The 18829-nt window shown below is 52.9% G+C and overlaps 4 protein-coding genes across 4 annotated transcripts; 1 reads left to right on the top strand and 3 right to left on the bottom strand.

Moving 5' to 3' along the window:
* Positions 1–5273: 5273 nt before the first annotated feature.
* PG985_002401 (uncharacterized protein) lies at positions 5274–6185 on the bottom strand (the record flags this gene model as incomplete). The annotated part of the gene is made up of 1 exon (XM_066822170.1): positions 5274–6185. One exon carries the CDS (start codon positions 6183–6185, stop codon positions 5274–5276), a length of 912 nt encoding a protein of 303 aa, XP_066689602.1.
* A 5023-nt stretch (positions 6186–11208) lies between these two features.
* PG985_002400 (mitochondrial 54S ribosomal protein mL58) lies at positions 11209–11832 on the top strand (the record flags this gene model as incomplete). The annotated part of the gene is made up of 1 exon (XM_066822169.1): positions 11209–11832. One exon carries the CDS (start codon positions 11209–11211, stop codon positions 11830–11832), a length of 624 nt encoding a protein of 207 aa, XP_066689601.1.
* Positions 11833–12742: 910 nt separating this feature from the next.
* On the bottom strand, positions 12743–14695 carry PG985_002399 (uncharacterized protein; the record flags this gene model as incomplete). Its single annotated transcript, XM_066822168.1, has 4 exons — positions 12743–13385; positions 13488–13720; positions 13889–14231; positions 14421–14695. 4 exons carry the CDS (start codon positions 14693–14695, stop codon positions 12743–12745), a joined length of 1494 nt encoding a protein of 497 aa, XP_066689600.1.
* An 848-nt stretch (positions 14696–15543) lies between these two features.
* PG985_002398 (Glucans biosynthesis glucosyltransferase H) lies at positions 15544–18403 on the bottom strand (the record flags this gene model as incomplete). The annotated part of the gene is made up of 3 exons (XM_066822167.1): positions 15544–15902; positions 15973–17890; positions 17948–18403. 3 exons carry the CDS (start codon positions 18401–18403, stop codon positions 15544–15546), a joined length of 2733 nt encoding a protein of 910 aa, XP_066689599.1.
* Positions 18404–18829: the final 426 nt, after the last annotated feature.

Raw genomic sequence — 18829 nt, 5'->3', positions numbered from 1 at the left:
CGGGCTTATTCTTTTTCAGGATGTCAGCTCGTCGTCGGCGGGCCGGGGTCAATCGAAATGATGGAAATGACTGACAGGCATGGGCAAATCATTGGAGGCACGCATGTTACAGTTACATGCCTCCGGGAGAGGGAGGATGGGTACCTCGATCCCTACACGGACACAGACAACGCCCCTAACAATAGAATCAAAGGCTCAAGACTCAACCAACCCTCAGGAACAAGCCAGAGGAGAACAAGCTTGGACAGATCGGCAGTGCCTTTCGCTGGAAATGATATGTTGTTGGTAGGGGCGTTTTGGCTCTCGGCAAGTAAACATTTGATACCATAAATAGGCTACGAGAGTAAAGGCATTGCGCCTACACAACCTAATGTAGGTTAAGATATTTCAGTGTTTCTTGATGTTCAGCCAGTTCGCTGAGCAGCAGGCAATATTACTACTATTGTTTGTTTGCTCTCGTGGCAATTAGTGACTGGATGTCGTGTGTGCGCGCCTATGTTGCATCGGATTGCCTATCATCTCATCTACTTGGTATCAGGCCAAAGTTTTAACACCTTGGCAGGTACCGCATATTGGTTTTTATGCACGTTATATGCTTTTTCGTATGCAGCTATCTCTACTACAGTATCGATTGTAGCCCACTTGCTGACCTACATAAGCGTGAGAACAAGCGTACTACCTGCCAAGAGGTTTAAACTTACCCATCACACGTAGTACCTAGGTACGCTTCTTTGTCATCCTTCGGTCACCATGCCTACTTGGCATGCCATGCGTAAGAGTCAGTGTGCGCAAGCAGCCCGGATGAGATCATCTATTCGGGCTTTCTTTTCCTAATCTATCAGAGAATACGAAATCGGAACTGCCAGGACCAATAAGCTTCGGGCTAGAATGTCAGAATGTTACCTTGTTCGCTTGCCTCGTACCGCACGTTGGCTGTCCTCGTCCTTCTCGAACGACCTGAGGCGCAAAGCCTTTGTTCTTTGCTTAACTTTGTGGTGCCTGCAATCCTATATGGCTTGACAACTATTGGCTTCCATGCGGAAAAGTACCCTATGGCGCAGCAAGTATTCCCGACTATCTTTTGGTAGTCTGTTTCCTCTTCTCCCTCTTGTCCTACATGATGCGACGCCATGCTACCCCCCATCCGCCGTGGTTTTGTAATCAACCACTCTACACGTGTAATGCTACCGTAAACGTGACCCTCGTGGGCCGGTCGCTCTGCTCGGGATTGGGCCCAACGGTCAACCTTGTCCCCCAATGTCGGGTCGGTTCCACCTCCAAATTGAGAGACTGACAATTCAATTCTCCGAGGCCCAGGTCCAAGGTATAGGGATCCACCATCATCTCGAGGAAACACTGACACCGACAAATGCCGTTTGCCATCTGGGATTTTCGCTTGCTCCGTGCATGTGTCCCTGGGCGAGATGAAGCTCTGCGGAATCCAAACAAAACTGACCAATGTCCTGGGATAGGCTGGCTATACACGGACTAGACGGAGATGAGAGACGAAACAGAACCAGCTGCTTAGTGCTCCGGTCCAGGATCAATGGGCTGTCTCCTTTCTCCAAGTCCTCACTCACTCGCACGGCAGGGCCAACAAGAATTTAGGAGGTATACTTCATCCTACGGACTTTCAGCTCCTACTTTTCAGCCCAGTCAGAATCCACACTACAGACTACCGGTTCATACTTGGTGATCGTATGAGGAACGTCCCCAAAGGAGTCCGACTTCGACTTGTTCAAGGTCCCAATCAAAGGATGGCAGAGCCTGGACGGATTGTGTGTCATGGTATTAAGCAAGGTGGCCTCTGAATGGATTTGAAGGAAATTGTCACTGCAGGCAGGCATGCATGGACTCGAAGCAGTTGTTGAGCGAGGCATTGATCTTGTCAGAAGCCTCTCAGCTTTGTCATATATCAGTCTCGCTGCCTTTCGTCCCATGTGTTTCGTCCCTCAGGTGCCCCCTCCAATCACCACCCGCTCTCGATCGGCCAAGTACTCTCCCAAAAAGGAAATATGCATTTGTTGCATGCACGAACATGGGGGGCTTGCAAGCCTGGCTGGACCCGTATCGTCGCCGGTACCCCCCTCCCCCCGGTCAAGGGGGTGAATGACCTGCCTCTCTGCCCTGCCTGCTTATGTATGCAGGTGCAGCGACCCATCATCTCACGCTCGCGGCAAGCGGGAAACGAAAGAGGAAAAATCCCAACCGGGGAATTCAATTTCCTTGGCACTGCCCCGATAATGCGAACCAGGGGGAAAAAGAACTATCCGAAACAAACAATCACCCGCACATTACTCAACGTACTCACGTAGCAAACATCTTTCGAGCCTGTCACAGATGACAGAACTCACGACTCCCGAAAAGAGAGAAACCCCGGTCGAATATGCCATAACGTGACCCAACTCGCCTGCCCTTGCCTGCATGCCTAGCCTTGATGCTGACCACCAATTCGGCATGCCGGCTGCGTGCGTTCCTCGTCCCCCTGCAGCAACGCGGCGTCCGATTCGTTGGCCGTGCGTGAACCTGCGTTGCTTGCCAGGCCCAGTCCCAATGGTGCCAGGAATTTGGTAATCGCTTACCCAAAGACTATACGCCACGCCGATCCCCCAATGTCTGCTTGCTCCCCTATGTAGGGGGGTCTTCGCTCAGGGATCGTGAGCTTCTCCGTCCCTCGGCAGTTCTGTCCCGATAACTGGTACACGGACGCACTGCCTTTTCGGCGAGGCAATGCCATGCCTTGCAGTCAGGTCAGGCACACCGTCATAGACTTGAAGGGTGCTCCCTGCAAATCGGAGCACGTCCTGCCTATGTGATTGGTTCAGTTGGACTCGACCAGCTTTGATAGCGACAGCATCTACAATTATGTGACAAAACTTCCGTCATGGAAATGAGTGCTGCTGGGGTGGTACTTCTTACTACGCAAATACCCTTCTTCTCATTGCTTAGCTCTCCTCCGGGCAAACAGGCGTACCGACTGCGGAGATATGAACTCGGGAATATCTTTTGCAAGTGTTGATCACTTTGTAGCTTGGACTACCCATCCTGCAGGTGACCGAATCACACTTTGATCTAGCCGAGATGAGAGGCTCTGCCCGGTTCCTGTACCTGGCGCTTCACGGAAGTCAACCATGCGTTTCATGCATCCGTGAATCATACTGTACAATGTGGGCCTATCTCGTAGTGTTCAGCTCCCGTGGCATGACGTGGATATAGATAATGGGATGTGTCGGCCATGTCGCCGTACTTTGGCTTGAGTACGACCGAAAAGAAGTAACATATATACAGTCAAATATAGATAGTAAAACTGCAATACTGCTATTAAGTCCTAGCCCGTGGCACTGTAAGGTGCTGCTGTACCCTACGTGCCTGTAAGCGCTATAAATATTGAGATCGAAGTTGTTAAATACTTGCTTGTTCAATACAGGTATAAACGAAGGGGCATCCTCCAGTACATTGACAACCATGTCCGTACATGTCCTCGTGCAACCAACTCAAAGGCGCCGTGGGTGAACTGACTTGCCGGCCACCGTCATTTTCAAGTGCCAAACAACCCTTATCATGTGTCCCCTATTCATAAGCGCAGTCTTTGTATGTATAAGAGGGGGGTTCTGGTTACATCTTGAAATTGAGTCCCGACCAAATATGCGTTTGTCAATCTGGGGTTTAATTCCTATATCAGCATGCTATTCTACACTCAAATGAGACGTGTAGGTAGACCGCCTCCGTACAGCATGTTACCTGTGAACAGCACTGATCCAATAAGACCTTTGGCCATCTGGGATCGGGCTGCTATCTATGGCCGACGGCTGGGCATCACACGTTCAGCTGAGACAGCAGCTGGTTTCTGACCAGCTTATGAATGAAGGGGGAGGGATGAGAGACTTAGAAATTGATTTGTTTTGGCATCTAACCTTGGGTGTGCGAAGTTGGGTTGTTTTTGATAGATGGATTAATTAGCTACCATGAGCAAGACAGTAGTAGAAAACCCTCCTGGCCACAAACAAATCGAACTCCTTCTCTTCATGAATAGCTGTAACACATTCACTTGTATATCCTATTTAACAACAAATACACAATGTCTCTTCTCACAACCCTGAGAAACAAGGAGTCAATGGCACGAAAACTAAAACCCACTACATGGACATAAGACAACTAATGGCATATACCATTGATGACCCCTGTGCCTATACCCACCTCCAAGTAGAAACACAGTCGTCGTAACCAAAGCAGTCCCTACCTCGATGACCCTGACATGAGAGCTTGGGTTTCAGAGTGGCGGTAGAGTGAGCCGCTGTAGATATCTTGAGTACGACACCAGATCAGAGTTGACATCAAGACTCGTCCGCCTGGCCGAAATCCTCAGATTCGCATGGCCTTACCTACCGCTACCTCGATGCTTATCTGGGTGGGCAATAATCATCTGTATCATGGTGTCGTATTGCAGGTTCGTCACTTAGAGACCGCGTGCGTAATGCAGGGGCAACATCAACAATGAAATGCATATACAACTTCTCCTTTCCGAGTTCAGTTACACTATTCCTAATGTATATGTGCCCACAAACCACCCTAAGAACATTGGATACCTAATCGTTCCCTTGACCAAACCCGAACATCGCTTTCTCTTTCAGTTGAACGCTCAATGGGGAATATATTCGAAAAAGAAAAACTGAAGCCAACCAGACAAGACCATTCCCTAGGTCGTCTTTCTCCCGTCGCTCTCCCTGTCTCCCCTGGTCACGTAAACGCGTGTATGAATAGAAAAACGCCAGAAGGCCCCCACGGCATGGCTGGCTTGGTGCAAGAGTATATTCCCAGTCCCAAAATCGTCAGACTTCAGCCGTCCAGAGGTATTCATGATTCTACCAATGGGCCGTGGGATGCCCACCCTTGCCCACACCAATAACTGCACCCTCTTCTCCCGCCTTCCGCTATCGAAATGGCAGATAACCATGATGCAAGTACTTCCAAGAACCTCGCAAACGCGAGCAAGCCGTAGTCCGTAACGTTTAAGAACCCAGAGCCAAATCTCAATGTCCAATGACGTTACAACGCCGTAAGACTTCCTCTCCAGGATCCAGGACTCAGCGAAGGACTCCCGTATGAACGTGCCCGTATCTAACGGGATGGACCATCAATGGGGCTGATGGGGGGACTGCGGGCATTGCTCAAGTCCGTGCTACCAGTACGCCTCAAAGCCTGGGACATGGTCTCGATATTCAGATCGGTACTCGTTGAGGCACCGAGAGTATGGGCACCAGATGAAGGACTGCTCAGAGGCTTTCTGCTCGGTGACATATCCAGCCCCTTGATCGAGCCGGATTTGCTGGTAGGCGGTGACGTCTCGGCATGGGAAGAAATGGGGGATCTGATGGGCGAGGGGAGCGGTTGATTCCGGCCGACGAAAGAGAGGTCAGACCAGGAATTCGCATCGACTCTCGGCTACTAGCGGCTACGTTGTTGCCTCCCTGCTCTGCCTGCACGACATCTGCGAAAGAGATAAAACTCAGGCGGCGTATGTCGGTAGAGTCCAGAGACCCGTAATTGGAGGCTGCCTCGTCCTTCTCAGCCAATGACTGCAACTCGTCAACCCAAGAAGTGCTCTGCGTCTCGTAAGGGCCTGTTCCTGTTACGGCGACGGCAGCAGGCTGATGCGAGGCGTGTGTGACAATCTCGACACTGTCGGGGTTAAGGTGATCATCTGTGATGGCTTCCGAGGTCGCATCAAGCGCGGGGGGAATGTGATTCTCCACTTGAATATGCGAGGGAATGGCCGGTGAGTTTGGCATGGCGACCGAGCTCTCTTGTACGTCCCGCTCGAAGATCTGAGATGTCGCAGGCGAGGATAACCGGGAAGACGAGGACATGCCCCGGCCGGGGGAAGAGGGTGCTCTGTGCGATGCATCCATTGGAATAGGAGATGTGGTCGCCGACCGAGCCGAGGACAGATCCCCGCCGGGTGGAGGACTTGGGAGGCTTGCCTCTGCTTTCGAAGCCGCCTTGGTATCAGCAGTTGCCTTGTCGTCCGTCTTCTTCTTGCCGAACCCAAAGAGACTTCGCTTCTTCTTGGTGGCGGGTTCGCTCTTGGCCGAGTCGCGTTGGGCACCCGGTTCGTTGAGAGTTGGAGGGGCCATTGAGCCCTGGACAGGGCTCTTCTGTATTTCGGGTGCTGGAGCAAGACTCATGGTGGATTGTAGGTTTGAGTTGGAGGGTATTCGTAATCGTGACAGTTTCCAATTCAAGGGTGTTTAGGGACAGTAGTAGGGAACTATAGCGCGGAGCTACAGTTAGTAAGCTCGAGATAATAAAGGGACGGCGCGGGCAGCTCAGGCGACAGGCGACCTCGATCAGTGGGGTGTTGTAGCGAAAAACAAGGCGGAGGGAGAGGGTGACGGTCGTCCCACTATCAGGGAAACGGCCAATTGTGGGGGAAGCAGGAAGAAACGCCTAGAGCGGGTGTAGCAGGGAAAGGGCATCGGCGCACGAGTAAGCAATGCTTGCGGACCACGAGGTCTGTTTCTGGCACCCAGCCCCGAACGCGAGATTAAGGACGAGAAGGCGACAGGATAAAGGACGGGATCAATCACGAGGGCGGCCGAGTTGGTGACCGGCAGGCAGGCAGGACTCAGGAGGAGGAGAATGAGACAATCTGTCGGGGTGGTTTGTGTTTCAAGAGCGGAAAGGATCATAATATTGGAGGGAGACCTCACTTACTGGAGCTTGCAACCAACCCAGATGGAGTGCCAACTTGCGATTGGAGAGATTGGGCTGAAAAGTAACCGCTCGCTCAGCCTGCCTCAGACCAAAAAAAAAAAACAAAAGCAGCCAAGCTGGCAAACGAGCAAAAGAAGCACGGCGGGTTTTCTAGTGACTAATGCGCTGCAATGCGGGATGAAGACGCAATAATGCAGGCGGTTCCTCAAGCCACTTTCGTCGAGTCCCTTCCTTGCCGAGAAGGCGCAGGTACAGACACAATCACCCAGATCAATGCCCACAGACTGATTTGACTGGCCGGGGTGCCCAGAAAATAAACAACAACCAGTAGTCGAGAAGGGAAAAAGCAGAGATCACGAGAAGACTTTGTTGGCAGTTGCTCCTGGTGACGATAGAAGCAGAGTCTGTGCTGTGTAGGAGCTTGCGACAGTCCCAACACAATAATGTGATTGTTTGTCTGTTGTTCGCAGGATTTAGCTTTGGAGACTCCTGCGGAGGATTACTTGTCCGGTGTTCTAGGCGATGTTGGGATCGATTTTGCTTTGCGGAATAATCGACTTGGTAATCGTCAAACAATAATTGGAAATGATAAAATTGCTGATCTGACGGGATAAGCAAAGACGGTTATGGGAGTCGGTTAGACAATTGCAAATCGATATATAGGCTAACACTTCTGAGTGGCCGGCAGATCTTGGGATCGCCAGGTGCTATATACTTGAAAGGTGTGGCCTGCAACACACTGCGCTTGCTTGCCTGACTGACGTATGTGCAGAACAGCAACACCTATGTACATGCCAGCATGGCTGAACAGGGTGTTTCGCGATCGTACCAAGTATGGGTTGGGTAGATCAGGGAGTACAATACATACTTAACAAGACCCCATTTCTCAATCAATCCATCCTCTTGCCTCTTCCAGTCGGACAAAGATAGAAGGGAGCGGCCGTTTTCCAAGGTCATTTTCCCCAAGGCTTGAAGGTTGTTGGCCACACTCGGCGGCAGAATCAAGGAACACGGTTGGGCTGGAAAGAGGGTCTCCTCCGTCCTGAACTCATGACTGGACGACACAGCTTCTCGTTAACGACCACCACCCACCGAGCCCCTCGCATAGCATAAGTCAATGCATTGCAATTAATCTCGTTGTCGGTGTTGCCTCAAACAGGCGTCGCAACAGCTTGCATAGCCCTGCCAACTGCCAGGCGCTTTTCATTGCAGTACCCAAGATTGAGAGTGGCAGGTTATTTGATAGGGATCATGGGGAAAAGCAAGTGGAATGATCTCTGCCCCATCCTCTCGGCCTACAGCGACATCAGCCACGAAGGGAAAGCTTGGCTAACTGCCTTGCCCGTGCCGCCTGCAGAACAAGAACTGCCTGTTCCTGCAATTGATGCATGCCTATCTATCCCCATCTGCTGCACTGCCGCCCCCTGCCGTCGGGATTACCAATGACTTGCGCATCCGTCCAGTCACATCTGTAGAAGTGTCGTGAATGGTGAGCATGCAGCCATGACCACTAATAAGAGGTACGCAAGGCGGAGCGGAATACCCTGAAGATCAACGGCGGACCCGCCGAAGGAAACAAAAGCAGGATCACAAATCGATGCCAACATCCACTGAAACTCTAATTGATGCTTGCCCGTCACCCCGTCAGGCATTGATCACATCGAAGAGCTGAACACCAAAACTCGTCATCAACATGTTTCACTGGCCCTGCGGGCATCAAAAGGGGGGAGAAGCACTGACAGGTATCAGGTTGATTAAGGTACCCTTCCATGTACTACTACTGTACTACGATCAGGCACACACGCCTGCTGGGTATTGAACCGATTTCTGCTTATTCATTTCCATTGAAATGCGAAAGGCAATTTAGGTATCGAAGAGCCCGAAATAGATCCATGCCACTGAAGCACCTGCTGACTGACAACGCCATTAACGTCAATTCGATGTACTTACATGTAACCACTACTGAGTTGCACCACATCACCTGCGATCTTATAACTTACCCAACTTGTAGGCTGAGCTACAATGTACGATGCCTAGCTGCCTGCCATATGTACATGTCCGGATTGGTTCAGGCGAGCACATTTTTCGCACATGAAGATTGGCACGTCTAACGCAATCCACCGAGATTTGGACAAGGGGGTACGTCACAGGCATCAGCAATGGAAGATCGCTGGGAAAGAGGGGTTCCTTTTCCACGGAGTCTCGACCAAAAACGAAACCCGCTCAACATTGCCCTAGGGTCCTTGATCGAGGATGGGCCAGTGGGGCGTTTATTTTCAGAAACCACCCCAAGGCATATTTTCAGCCATCGGAGGCTTGAACAGTCAATGTGGTATACTTGCCTTACGATCATGGGGCATCGCCGGCTCTGAGTCATAACCTTGCCATTCTCTTCTTGCTCTCGTGGCAGAAACAAGATCTACGTAAATCTGGCAAATCGCCTTTTCCTTCTCTTCTTCGTGTGATACCGGGCTCGGCGCTGTTGAGCGTACGATACGGGTTGGTCATGAGTCCTGCCACATCCGACCGGAATCTCGATTGGCTATGCCCATACATATGTAACCTATCGAAGAATATTACTCCAAAAAGACGTGTGTCTCAGGTGCGGGGATTGAAAGTCTTATATAATACCAATTAATGCAGACATTGCAATGTTTTCTTAAGTGTGGATTTTTGTTGTCAAATTCTCGCGACAGCGTCCCGTGGCAGATTTGGCTCCGGGGAGGACTTAACTATTGCTCACTATAACAAGATCATCGACCAACTATAAGATCAATCACATGGCAAATCTCGCTGCGGTTGAGAGCCCATGTCGTAGGGAGCACCTTGTTGTGCAGATACACTACAAATGCTTCCGACCCCTAGCCGGCGTCGTGCCTTGCTGGAGGCTCAGTGGTACGTATAAGGACCAGCAAGTACTTACTGATTATAGATAAGTAGAACCGAAAGACCGGAGACCTGTGTTCCTTCAATAGTCGTTTCGTGCTTGTATGCTAGATGGCCTGCCAGTAGCCTCAGAGGGGAAACTCATGAAGACTCTCGGTCATTGCAGATAGCCCATTGAGGCTGCTTGTTCGGGGTTATACATTCGAAGTTGAGAAAATATTGTTTTGCGGAGAGTCCAGTTCTTTGCAACCGGCCTCATTCAATGGAAGCGGTATGTGACTTCCCAGCAGAGCAAGTTTCATGGGCGCAGATATTACGGCCACTCAATGGCTATCGTCGCCAAGAAGGGATTTACGTGGGACACGGCAGAATTGGCTTCACGCATAAGATACACCATGTGTTTCCTCATCATGGCACACATCTTCCTCAGTATTGATAATGCATAACAATTCGTATAATAAAATTACTTACAATTAATGGGAGGAGCAAGGGCATAATGTTGTCCGGACACCACGCCAGACGATCAAGATCAGGATGACAAACATGTGGCTTGGGTTCATGTAGCAAGGCAATGCCAAAGATCTATATCAATTGGTAGATAATTGGAGTGAATCGACTCTACATCATAGTCACGATTATAGTAACACTTGATGATGTCTTTTCACTAGTATACACACTTGTCTGCCGGTAGACCAAATATCGACCTGGCCCCCGTCAATCTTTACAAGAAGGGGCACGAATTTTCTTTCTATATGCTTTGGGCGATATTTGATATTATGGCCATCAAAGATTCAGTGCCGGTGATGGTGACAACGCAACTTGCTACAAATTACGAGAAAACAAAGATTGATATCGCAGTAATATCGATGTCTTTGATATGGATTCTTTCTCACCAGCACGGATACCCATGATAAAAAGATGTGTTCCCCAGTGGGGAGACCACGTCTATGCTCAGACGCACTCGACCCATCTGAAGCTATGAGCACCGAGTCTATATAGAGGATACTGACAGACGATACCGACAGACTGGGAAACAACAACAGGGGCTCTTCAGGTGCATATGTACGGCAACCAAAGGCTGGCAGTACTGAAAGTAGCAACCGTCGACCCACACTCACAAGGTCCCTATGCATACTTCGGGATGCGATATTATGTAAGCGCCAGCCAATGAAAACGGGTGCCAGCAACTCCATTTGGCAGGAGCTGGCAAGGAGGGGGAGCTAAGGTTTGCGCTGGGGCACGTGCCACCGCCCACCGAGCCTGCTGGCCGGGCCGTCAAAGCTCCGTGGAAATTTCAATTCCACCACCCGGGAAACCTCGAACGAATTGAAGCTATCGCCAGCGAACGCCCAGCCTGCGAGACTCTGTGTGGAAGCTTTCGGGAGGCATCAATCAAACCAGAGACAGGCGGCTGTAAGATCAACACCAGCGAAGACATCAATTCGGCACGCCTCGGTTGCACCTAGTCTGCAATCAATCTTCCGTTTTCCACCAAGATTTTGGTCCGGTCTTTCCAGCTCCCTTCAACATTTGCAGAGCGTCCCTGCTGGCGCGCCCAATTCCGATCCGACTCCGCCCCGGGAGACACGCAAATCATAACAAATAAAGATGGAAGCCCGACCAGCCCTGCGTCCATTGACGACGCTGCTCGGCAGCTGCAGCCGCGCCGGCCAAACGCGCCTCCAGTCCTCGACCCGGCGCACCAAGAAGGCCCTGAAGCTCCCGCCGCACCCGTCCTTCCTCGTCTCCGCCGCCGAGGCCGACCACATCACCTACAACCCCCCGAGCGCCGCGCCGAGCGTCTACCACACGCCCTTCAAATTCCTGCCGCCCTCGGACCCGCGGCGGCAAGCGCAGCTCTCGAGCCTGCTGCGTGGCTCGACCGGCCTCCCCTCCACAGCCGCCGCCTCTTCGACGACAACACCGGAGATCCCCGCGCTGGAGGAGAAGCACCAGGTGCCAGAGCCCAAGTTCAACGTAACCCGGGAGCAGGTGGCGGAGATGCGGGCGCTGCGGGCGGCCGACCCCATGAAGTGGAGCGTGGTGCGGCTGGCCGAGAAGTTTGAGTGCTCGAAGCTGTTCGTCATGATCTGCTGCAAGGCCAGCGCCCAACACCAGGCGAAGGAGCGGGAGCGGAAAGAGGCCATCAAGGCACGCTGGGGACCCATCAGGACACAAGCCCGCGAGGACCGCAAGAAGAGACGCACCTTACTGCTGCGGAGCGAAATATAGTGTAGCCGCAGTCTCGGCTTGGACAATATTAGCCGCATCGTGGGCTGAGGGCTGCTTTGCTAACCCGGCTCGACCGCGTTACCCCGGGGGGCTCACAGGCAGTTGCATGCTCGAGGAGCGGCATGAGTCAAGGTCCAGCCTAGGAGGACGAGGTTTATAGAGAGAACTATGAGTCTCGATACTTCGGGACACGATCGAACTGTACGAGCAGGGAGACGACCATTGTACATCAGCGGAAACAGCAGGGTGACGGTATGAAGAAGCCTGCAAACCCGATACGGAAAAGGGTATGCGGGCCAACGTACACTGACCCCACAAGCATCTGGCATAGCCAAGTCCATGGCGTTGGAGGCAGCATCACGACATAGAAAGACGGAGACAGGGGCCAACTCGTTCAATCGAATCTCCCCCTTCTACCGCCAGCTACCACAATATGTACATCAGAGCAGATAAACCTTGTATAAACAGATAATCAACAACATGCATGACGTCTTGATCCTGGGCTGTTATTTGTATAAATGTTTCTGGATGATGGTTTATTATACCTTGGTACTATGCATCCCTGGCTCTATGTATATCCTATTACATCCAAACGACAGGCGACGTCCATTCGTACTTTCCAGTGGCGAGGGGGTTATGCCCAGTCCCTTTCGCCAAATCCCTGTGTTTTCATTTTTGCTCTGCCTTTCGCTTAGAAAGCTGAGGTGTGCAACTTCAATGTAGCAAACGTTATTATGACAACCAGTCCACTGCACAACCAACCCATACCGCACCCGCCAAGCCTTTCCATTGCCTGGCAAACGTATCCGCGATGTATGACTACATAATTTACTCCAATGATTCTTGAGCCCTCACTATATGTAAATGTGATCGATCTGTACACCTTATGCACAAACCCCCTTTACAAAACCTAGCGAAGGGGGATCTCCCCCGAGATCTCCTTGCCAGACTTCAAGCGTCGCGCCTCTGCCGCGCTCTCGACGTCCAGTTTGCCGGGGATGACCCGCCAGCACCAGCCGCACCAGCTCCGGGCGATGCCCTTGACCTCGCGGCCGAGGATCTCGCCGCGGTTCTTCTCGTCCTCCCACTCGGGGACGCAGGCGCCGACTTTCACCATGGTCAGGCGCTTGGTCTTGACCACGCCGCCGATGCCCTCGATTTCGTGGCGCACGTAGCCGGGCCCCAGCGGGGAGGAAGAGTATTGATGTTGCTGCTGTTGCTGCGCGGCTGCTCCTCCTCCATCGCCGCCGCCGCCGCCCGAGCTGCTTGAAGTGGAGGCGGAGGAGGGCGGGCGGAGTACTGCCCCTGACGACGACGAGGGCAGAGAGGATACCGTGGTGGAGGTGGGCGTCACCGTGGCTATCCACGGCAGGGGCGTATTGCAGTGGGACCGCTCGCGCGCGTCATCAGCGTCGCAGTCCGTTTCCTGCTCGCGCTCTTTTGCGGCCACGCACTCCCAGTCCCGGCCGCAGATCACACCACGGTCCCCGTCACCGATGCCGGTCCCCAGACCGCCCAAGACCTCACCGTATTGGTTGCGCCAACGCCAGATGCTATACAAACCACACCCGTTAGCTTTTCTCGACATTCAGAAGTTGTGGCGAATGAAAAGCTACACCCTTTCACCTCTTCAGGGAAGGGAATTTCTGACGTACGACTGGTAATCGTGATCAGTACCGCGGATACTCCGTCCACATGGGTGGCACAGCCAGACACCGTCACTCTGGCACGTGCAAATCGCGTTCTTCATGAGATCCGCATCGAGGGGCGTGTCAGGCAGTAACGCCGGTTTCGCGAGACTGCCGAGCGGTGCTTTGGTGCAAGGGATACACAAGCGTCGGTGTCGATCCCGTAGCACGATTGGAGCTGGCGGCTTGATGGCGCAGTTCTGAAGTTGTTTTCTCGTATGAGTACAGTCATTTTAAAACATCAAGACTTCCCCTTTAACACCCCTCTTCGAATTTCCTGTCTTCCTGGTACAAGTTCTTCCTGTACGTCAAGTGAAAGGGGGCAAAAGAAAGGGGGAGAGAGAGGGAGAGAACCGTACCCGACAAACCACCTTGGCGCACCGCCGGCACTCGGCCACCATGTCCCGCGCGCAGCTCCCGCTCTTGCCGCAGTACCGGTCGCCGCCCATCTCCTGCATGTAGAACCAGTTGCCGGCGCGCGCGCGGTAGTTGAACGTGTTCTCGGGGTTGATGACGACGTCCTCGTTGACGCAGTGGAGCGTGTGGGTGACGAGGGAGCTGCGGTACTGCAGCAGGCCCTGCCGCACGCACCGACAGGTCCGCGACAGGTTATCCAGCGCGTTCAGGTCGAGCAGCGACGCGACGGCCACGGCGATACTGCGAGAGGCAAAGAGTTGCCATTGGTCAGTTAGCTTCTTCAATAGACGGCCCCTTTGAAAACCAGTTTTTGCGTTTGTCTGAATATCTCTTCGAGTCGTTTCTTTATGTTTCCTACCCCCAAGCATCTTGGGAGTGGAGTGGCAGGATCTGGTGACTTGTGTATAATAGAATGCACGTCCCGGGTGAGGCGCATTGCTCAGGGCAGCATGAAGAGGAGAGAAGAGGAGGGAAGAAGCCTACGGATAGCATCCGAGAGCCTCCGTCATTCCATTCCTGAAAGAGGTGGCCGGCGTCGGTGTCATAGGCGGGGGCTGCTGGGACGGTATAGAAGTAGAGGTGGTGGGGTTGCCGCCCTCGATGGCGGCGCTGCTGCTGCCATTGTCGCCGTCCCGACCACGGGACCATTGCTTCGGCCCCGTCGCGGTGACGGGGAGTTCATGGAAGCCATTGCGGCTCAGGTGGTTCTCGGGGCTCGTCGGCTCGTCCTCTTCGTCCAGGTCCACGAAGATAGCCATGGTGGTGGAGGGGTCCGGTCGTCGTGGCGCATGCAAAGAATATCAACAACTAGAAGAGCGGAACAGACAACGACATGTGCCCTTTCTTTATTCTCTTCTCTTCTTTAGGAAATCACCACATCGAAACGGGGCTATTCAGGGTATGCTCCGTCCTTCCAGGTGACACATGGCAGAGTTACACTATGGGGCAACAGACTCGAAACGGGATTGATCAATGCTTGTTTTCGAGGCTGCCGACGGCTCAGAAGTTTGCCCCTCCTTGCAAGTACGTAAGTATGTGAAGTAGGTAGCACTAGCTGATCGGTGCTGATCTTCCGCTGCGCCCACCTGCAGATGTGGGGGGAGGGGAAGGAAACGTGCTGCCAATGCCGAGACCTCACTATAGATTTGTAGACCTTGAGTAATACAGCACAGGGGGATACAGCATAGTAAAAAGGTCAGTTCCTATCACATGACCAGTAGAACGGATGTACCCTCATTTGTTTTGTAAAGAATGCCACTCAAAGCGTTAAATGATTGAGTACCTGCTTGAAATAGGTAGGTCGAAAGACGGGAAAGACTGATGAAGAAGCCTGCGCAACACAGCTCTACCTGTCCGTGTCTGTATAACCCTCCAGTTTCCACCAGCGTATAACACGTACGATAACATATACCCCATCTGCCCAGAAAATAAGTTCACATCTATGTATGCCCATTTCTACCCATAAACACCGTGCGACCCAGTTAAACATTATAATACTTTATGTACTTCATTACCGGATGATATTAGAAGAGTGTGCTCCTTGCCATAATATCGCTTTTTGCTTCTCCCTCTCTCTTAGCTACACCCAGACACCCCCTTTCCGTCTTTACCAGTTGAAGACCATGAGCGCCGGGTTCAAGGCGACAGGCAACAAGAAATGGCAGACGATGAGGTTGGCCATGGGGAAGATGGAGGCGAAATGCCTGATCTGCCAGTTGAAGGGGAAGACCCAGTAGGCGCAGATGAGGAGCGCCGTCATCACGAAGCAGAAGAAGAAGGTGCCCTTGAACCGCTTGAGCAGCCGCGGGATCTCCTCGACGAAGTTGACCTCCTCGAACTCCTTGGCCGTGGCACCCCACGTCATGTCGATGGAGAAGAAGTGGGAGAGCAGCGCCTGCGAGACGTGCAGCGAGATGCCGCCCAGGAAGATGACCATGAGAGGAAGCCATTTGAAGTTCTCAAACACTGCGTTGGGAGAAGTAGGATGTCAGCAGAAGTCGCGGGGAAACAACAAGACATGGTGAACAACACTTACAGGCTGAAAGAAGAGACTTCTGGTTAAGACGGTATCGCAAGACAGCCAGGGAAACGTTTCCGAAACACGAGAAGACGACAACAAGAGAGATGAAAATGGCGAACGAATCGAGATACCACTTGTCGTACAGACCAAAGAACCAGCCGGTAAGGAAGTAGTTCACGAGGGTCATCACCCAGGCAGCACCGATAGCGTAGTAAGTGCCGATGTAAGCGCAGATGGTAATCTTCTTGGGGAAGTGGATGTTGGAGCCAAGGAACTTCCGGAACAAGGGGGTAATGGGTCCGCGGGTGATCCAGTACTTGAGAGGATGGAAGACCAACTCGTTGCAACCGTAGGCGTACTTTTCCCATCGAGCCAGTTCGTCGTAAACGGTCAAGGAGACACCTTCCTCGAAGCCGGCACCCGTGTAGGCTCCGAACCGCATGGTGTATCCGGCACACTGAAGCCGCAGCGACATGTCGAAATCCTCGGACACGTGAGACTCGGACCAGAACTTCTCGTAGCCGTCTTCGTCGAAGTAGGAGGCGGCATCCTGGATGGCAGACCAGCGAAGGACGGCATTGTGGCCGACAAAGGGGCACGCATCACCGTTCGCCACGACAAAGGTAATAGCCGAGTAAATCAGGTTGGTGAACCAGGTCACGCCGCCTTCGAAGAAGGACGAGGTGACGCGCATCACACCAGACGTATACTGCAGGATAGCCACTTCGGGCGACTGTTCCATCTCGCTCACGGCGTCAAGGAGACAGTCATCAGGTACACGGGTGTCGGAGTCGATGATGAGGATGTAGTCGCCGATTCGAATGTTACCTTCGGCCCATGTGCGGTTGTCGTCTTCTTCCATGACTTCGTCGAGACACTTCTGGTAGGCGGCGGTCTCGTCGACCTGGCTCCAGTGTGATCCTCGAGCGACGTGCATCAGCTTGTCCTCCACGCGGTTGCTGACCATCATGGCGTAGTTCATGTTGGAGGCCTTCTTGAACTTGCCGCGACGCAGGAACGGCGCCGAGCCATCCTCGGGAGTAGGGTTGTGCTTCGGTCGGGAGACCCAGCCGATGTTATTTTCCTCGTAGAACTCTCGTCGTGCCGCCGCATCTTCTTCGGAGATGAGCTGCATACCATCATCGTTGATGAAGATGTTGGCAGAGCCACCTTGCATTTCAAATGTCGAGATGGCCTGCTTGACAGACTGCACGGTGGGCTTGATGACGGCATTCAGGCCTTCCTTGTAGACGGGCATCTGGATGGTGACGTGCGGGATGTTGTGGAAGTTGCGGTTCAGGCGCTTGGGAGCCTTGCCAGAGTAGTTTATGGAGTTCTTGTCGACCTGCGAGATGGGCCCGAAGATCTGGAAGAAGCCGCCGATGATGGCGCCGAAGAAGAACAAGGAGATGACCACTGCAACGGGGACGTAGAGGAGGATGAGGAGGCGGATGTAATAGTTATCCACGGCGATCTCGTAGGCCAGGGCCCGGTATCCGATGCCGATACACGACAAGCACAGCGCCAGGGTAAGTGCGACCTGGAAAGGGTTCAGGAGCTTGACCCGTCTTGCTTCATCGTCGAGAGCGGCTTCGAGATCGACTGCTGAGACGCCGACCTCGACAGGGTTCTTCTCATCCTTCTCGTCCGGCTCGATGTCCTCCTCTTCCCCGGTACCCCAAATCATCTTCATCAGCTGGCGCTCGAGGTGATCAGCACGCGCCAGCACCTTCTTCGGCTCATCATCCCAGACCACAAGAATCTGCTGGTCCTGGATGAAGGCTGCAAAGTGGTGCTTTTGGCATCTAGGAAGCTCACGCATAGACGGGAGCACCTGCAGTTGGAGGTGATCTGAAATGGGGATGTAATCGTAGGTCGTCCTCCGAGAATTGAGGATCACGCCAATGACTCGGGTGTTCACAGTCATGGCACACTACAAGATATATATGAGTCAACTGCCCCTAAGCAAAGCGGAGAGACTGTAACTTACCCTCACGTTCAGCTCCATGGCCGACTCGTAAAGACCGTTTCTTATATCGCGGAGCTGGGGCGGGCAGCAGGCGAAGTTGTTCTTGCCCTTCTTCAGAACCACACCTTCTCCTGGGAGCATGCCGGTGGCGAACTGCCTCTCCAACTGCGACTGGTACAGCCAACTGCACATAACGTCGGCCTTGACGTCGGCCAGGTTGTCGGCATTGTTGCGGAAGTCACCTTGCGGGAAGTAGGACGCCCGGTGGTTCGAATAGAGCGAACCGGGGCGAGAGCCGTACGGGCTCTTGGGCGTGGTGAGACCAGACATCGGGGTCGGGGCGGGTGCTCCTTGGGCTGATCCGAGCTTGGCCGGCGGTAATGTCTTGAGATCGACCGTGCCTGGAGGCTTCTTGTCGTGGCCCGTCTTCTCGTCTTCCTTCTTTTGCCCGGGGGCAAAATACGACTTGATCCCCATCTTGACAGGAGTGGTGAAGCGTAGCGAGTGACTGACCTCCTACCCGTCGAAGATGATTTCCCAAGTGGGAGAGAAATGGAAAAGTGAAAGTCGAGTCCAGGGGAGGGAGGGAAGAGAGGAAATAGCCTCGACAGGTACCGCAAGCTAGCCTCAGGAACGGGAACCACAATGATGATGAGATATGTTCGTTCTAACCGTAGCGCGGGTCTCTAGAGCGCCATGACTCCGGTACAGGTCCAGCCGCAGTATAGTCTGCTGGGCATGTGTGTGGATAGCTATTTGGGGCACCGGTCGTTGTCTAGACACTGGTTACCATAAGTCACAGAAGCCTGGCCTCCATTAAAGGGCCTGACCACCATGAACGGTCACTTTTTTTTTCTCTTAATGGACGGGTTGGGTTATCTGGGCGACTCCACCTGATCTGAC

The sequence above is a fragment of the Apiospora marii genome (assembly GCF_038362585.1).
Source record: "Apiospora marii strain CBS 49790 chromosome Unknown utg000002l_segment0_segment0, whole genome shotgun sequence".
Taxonomy (NCBI): domain Eukaryota; kingdom Fungi; phylum Ascomycota; class Sordariomycetes; order Amphisphaeriales; family Apiosporaceae; genus Apiospora; species Apiospora marii.
The sequence above is the reverse complement of the archived record's forward strand: the minus strand, read 5'-3'. Positions and strand labels throughout refer to the sequence as shown.